Source organism: Morone saxatilis, unplaced genomic scaffold (assembly GCF_004916995.1).
Source record: "Morone saxatilis isolate NCDOM2014 unplaced genomic scaffold, NCSU_SB_2.0 Contig16, whole genome shotgun sequence".
NCBI lineage: Eukaryota > Metazoa > Chordata > Actinopteri > Moronidae > Morone > Morone saxatilis.
This window is the reverse complement of record NW_023339718.1, coordinates 28,309,747-28,314,246: the sequence shown is the minus strand read 5'-3', so window position 1 is coordinate 28,314,246 and position 4,500 is coordinate 28,309,747. Positions and strand designations below refer to the sequence as shown.

At 38.3% G+C, this 4,500-nt stretch overlaps 1 protein-coding gene across 1 annotated transcript in view; it reads left to right on the top strand.

Moving 5' to 3' along the window:
- Nucleotides 1–4,090: 4,090 nt before the first annotated feature.
- The window catches only part of LOC118326018 (regulator of telomere elongation helicase 1-like), a gene marked incomplete at its 5' end in the record, with an annotated part of 2,149 nt that continues 1,739 nt past the window's right edge, over nt 4,091–4,500 (top strand). Inside the window, one exon of the mRNA XM_035658902.1 lies at nt 4,091–4,289. Within this exon, the coding sequence (XP_035514795.1) occupies nt 4,091–4,289 (199 nt within the window). The remainder of the gene's footprint in view (nt 4,290–4,500) is intronic.

The following is a 4,500-nucleotide window of genomic DNA, read 5'->3' as shown; positions in this document are numbered from 1 at the left end:
AATTGTTGTCGGTCTGTGAGGTAAGAATAATGTTCTGCTTTTAATATCTTTCTTTTTCTTTTTTTTTTTTACATTTATTTCATTAATTCAACATTTTAATTAGATCTTTAAAATGTAATTTAGTTTATTTAAATCTTTTTAAATCTTAAAATTTTCACTTTTTAAATTGTTTCTTCTATTAATTAGTTTAATGTGAGACGGCCACTGTCATGAAAAGTGACAATATGAAGTTTAACTGTGAAAAATGCAATATAATTGAAATAGGAATGTCTATATAATGAAGTAAAGAATGACTTCCAATAAAATTCTTATTTGTTATTATGAAAAGCTCCACAAGAGGGCAGTCTGTGATAAAAAAGTGTTGCTCCAAAAAGCCATTACTGGGAGGTAGAGGTAAAAGAAAATAACAAAACAATCAAACACTTTGGGGCTGGTAAAGCACATTTTTATTCAAGATGTAATTTACTGAACCTACTCAGTAATTTGTTTGATAATTGTTCAAAGTGAAGTTGACAGATGCATAATAGTGAATAGATGAATGTAGAGATCTCTAAAGCCCAGTTCCAAGTTTTCCACATTGATAAGATGTCCAGCTAACAATCAGGTCAGTCTGTGTCACAGTGGAAAGAAAACCTGTCCTCATCACTAGGATCAGACTGTTAACACGGCCATCAGCAAACCCCCACCCCCTCCCCCCAAAGACTCTGTTCTGGTCTGCTAGTTTCCAAAGTATTTAAAAAGCATGGTGTGAAAAATGGACTCAGGTCAGTTTGAGTTGCCTCAGCAGCTGTCTGGTTGGATCAAACGACCACTTCAACATTCAAGTACTAGAAGATTTTCATTATTAAAATCATACTTTATGGAGCTATTATTGTAGCAAAACTATCTACAAATATGTGTTGTGTAACTGTATCTCAATCTGTGTGTGCATAATCAGATCTGTGAATGTGTAAAATAATCTCTAAATGTGTGTTTAGAATCTGTGTGTGCTTAATCAGCTTTGTAAATGTGTAACAAATCTGTATTCAGATTTGCAAGTGTAAGGATATTTGTACTCGTGTGGACAAATCTGTAAGTGTGTGGACAAATCTGTAAGTGCAGTTACTTATTAATGGAATGAAAAGTCTAAGTACTACTAAGAGCTGGAAATACAGACAAATCATCGGTTACAATTTAGGCGGGTCTCTCAATTGTTGTTGTTCTCAATCTGTTTACACATGACTTTTGCTACACTTCTACTGTGGCAGATCTGTAAATGCGTGTGGAGAGATTTGTCTGTCTGCCACAGTAGCCACGCCCACTTCTGTCTGACGAAAGCCCTGAGGTCATAAGTAACGTACAGTAGTTTGGAAAATGAACCGATGGAGGCAGTTTAATGACGGGTACAGTGCCGAGGTGGTTTATAGCGGCTCCGGGGATGACGGAGAGTCTGGGGATTCAAGAGGGGGGGACAGGAGAGAAGCTAAATGGAGAGGACTAAGAGGGAGGTTGGGTGTCAGCACCCACTTCTGAAGGCCTGAGGGGGCTTACGGTGGGGTCAGCTCTGCGGTGCCAGGAGCCAAACCTTGCAAGAAAACCACCTTGGCTTCCCTGTCGTCAGACTGGTCTCCATCTGTCACAGGTCGGCTGTATTCACACTGAGCTCAGCTAACTCTAGTACTCAGCTTAAGTTAACTAGCTAGCTGCATATTTTAGTAACAACCAGATAATATTTTCTCCATGAAATCATCCGCTTTCACCAAATCAGTAAATAAAGTTTAAAGTTGTGTATTGTACCATTGACAGTATATTTAATGTTTGTACAGTAATCAGTGAGTTTTAAAAATGAACAGTTAATGTGACAACCTCAGCTTTGAACGGCAAAAGGCATTTTTTCTGGTACTCCGCGTACTCCCAACTTTTGATTTACTGAAGACGGAGCTCAATCTATTTGTTTTCAATGTTAGCCTAAAACAATGTGTCAGTATGTGAATCACGTTGCTCCTCATGGTGTGGATCTAAAGTTCTGCATAACCAAAGTTTATCACTATTCGGGTTGCTTATGTGTGCTTTGTTTGGGGAAGTGCAGGAGGGGTTCATGGGAAGGGTCCAGCGACCGCTGGAGGTCCCTATTGTTTTTGCTCAATTTCTTACCTATTATTATCAGCCCCCCCCAAAATATCCTTAAACTACTTTTTCGTGTTCCTCCTACACGCTTTGTCCAATTCGCACAAAATTTTTCACGTAGCATCTGGGGACTGTCCTGGCAAAAAAAGTCTTTGAAGAATTTTGATATTTAAAAAAATAAGCACGCTATAAAATTAGCACTTCCTGTACATTTTTCGTCAAAAAAGAAGCGACCATTTCTCCACATTGGGTGTGTCGATTGACACCAAGCTTGGTCATAGTTCCTCATGTCTTCCTTAGGCATCGTGGCACAATTCAGGCCATTGCGCCACAAGGTGGGCTCTTAAATGAAGAAGTTTATATCTCCACATCAGCCACGTGTGATAAAATTGAAACTTGTACGATGCTTGCCCATGGCTCCCTGAGGCTCCTAAATAAATATGTCCAGGGTCGCAACCTAGGTGGCGCTCCGCTGGCATGGTAAAATCATGGGCGGAGACCGTAATAAGTTATGAATATGAAATTCACAGGGCACGCCATTTTGATTGTTGATTTTACTTTCGGCAAACATTTCGCGTTGTATTGAACGAACTCCTCCCTAGGTAATTCATCGATCTGCTTTAAAATTGGTCTCTACAAGTCAAAGTATGTTCTGATTAAAAGTTTTAAAGAGTTGTGCTATTTGGTGCATGTACGTTAAAGGGCGGTGGTCCGTGGCGTGCTTCAAAGTTGGCCATTTTGAATTCTTGTGGTCATACAAATCTGTAGGATAGAAAAGTTGAGCTTAATTTCTGACTGTACGATCAACGCGCGCACCCAGTGAGCTTGTAAATTCAGCCGATCCGCCATAAAGGCAGTACTCATAAACTTCAGTGGTGCAAATGTCCAATCTCCAATAAATAAATAAAATAAAAATAATATTTATATACTATATATATATGAAGTTTATTGGAGATTGGACATTGCACACTGAAGTTTGAGTACTGATTTTATGGCGAATCAGCTGAGATTTGACAACGCAACTTTCCAAGATAAAGTTAATAATTTGCAATAAGCTGCTTAAAATAAAAGCATGAAAAACATCAGCTAAAATGATCTATAGCTATATGATTACAATCCAGAGCATGTGCATGTTTGGTCAGTGATTTATTTTATGAGGTTATTACAGCATTTAAAGAGCACAGGACCTAACAAAGGAGGTGTATTTGTCAAGAACGCCTTGTAGAAATGATGGAACTCAAATATAAGTTAACCATCCAAAGAATCAGAACGTTGAAGTACAGAGAACATTACCTATATTAATCCATATATCACAGCTTAAATAACATTAGGTTAACTCATTATTTCCTATATTAATTATGGTAAATGTTAATGGTTAAGTAAATGTTAGCAGTTTCACTATAACCATGCATATGAATGCTAAGTTAAGTCACAAAGTTATTGTTATATCCATAAACTATTTTAAGGTGTCTGTTATGACAAATTTATCACCATCATATTTTAAATATTTCCATTTTCTTCTGCTACAGAAGTTCCTGGAGCCCGGCCTCCGAAAAGAGCAACTCCCTTCAAAGGGCAGCAGCCAACCCAGCAGCCAGACCCTCCAAGCTTAAGCTTAGCCAATATTATATATTTCATATTTTGGTTCAAATGTTTAAATATCTGCTGTTCATGATGTTCATTCATTAGTGTCTATATGATTTTCAAATGTTGTCCCGGTTTTAAAATAAAGCACAGCAATGATATTTGAGAGTGTTTTCCCCTTTTCAGAAAAAGTATCGATCGCAAAATTCTGACTTGGTATCGGTATCGAAACAATAATTTTGGTATCGTGACAAACGTACACACATACACAACACACATTACATACCACGACACATTTTTTATATGTGTGTGTGTGTATGTATGTGTATATATGCCAATAATCCAGACAATATTTACATATATCACCAAAAGATGAAACGTGTTTGCCTGTCTGTTTCAGAAGGTGAATGGCGTTCTGGAGAGTCCCACAGGCACTGGTAAAACCCTGTGCCTACTGTGTGCCACCCTGGCCTGGAGAGAGCACTTCAAGGACACAGTCTCTGCCCGCAAAATTGCAGAGAGGCTAGGTGGTGAGGTGATGTTCCCAAACACGCCTCTGTCATCCTGGGGGACGGCTGCTACAGACGGTGACACACCAAGTATGTTCATATATCACATGGCAATGCAGTTTGAAATATTTGAGTGGTTGTCTACTTCATGACCTAATAAACACCAGAATTAGTTAGTTAATTAGATTTTTATTAAATTGTTAGGTCAGTAGATATGACCAAGCTAAAATGTGAGTTGTCAGTGTGCCGACAGGCGACTTGACTTGAGATTTGAAGGTAAAAATGTTGAGGACCTGACTTT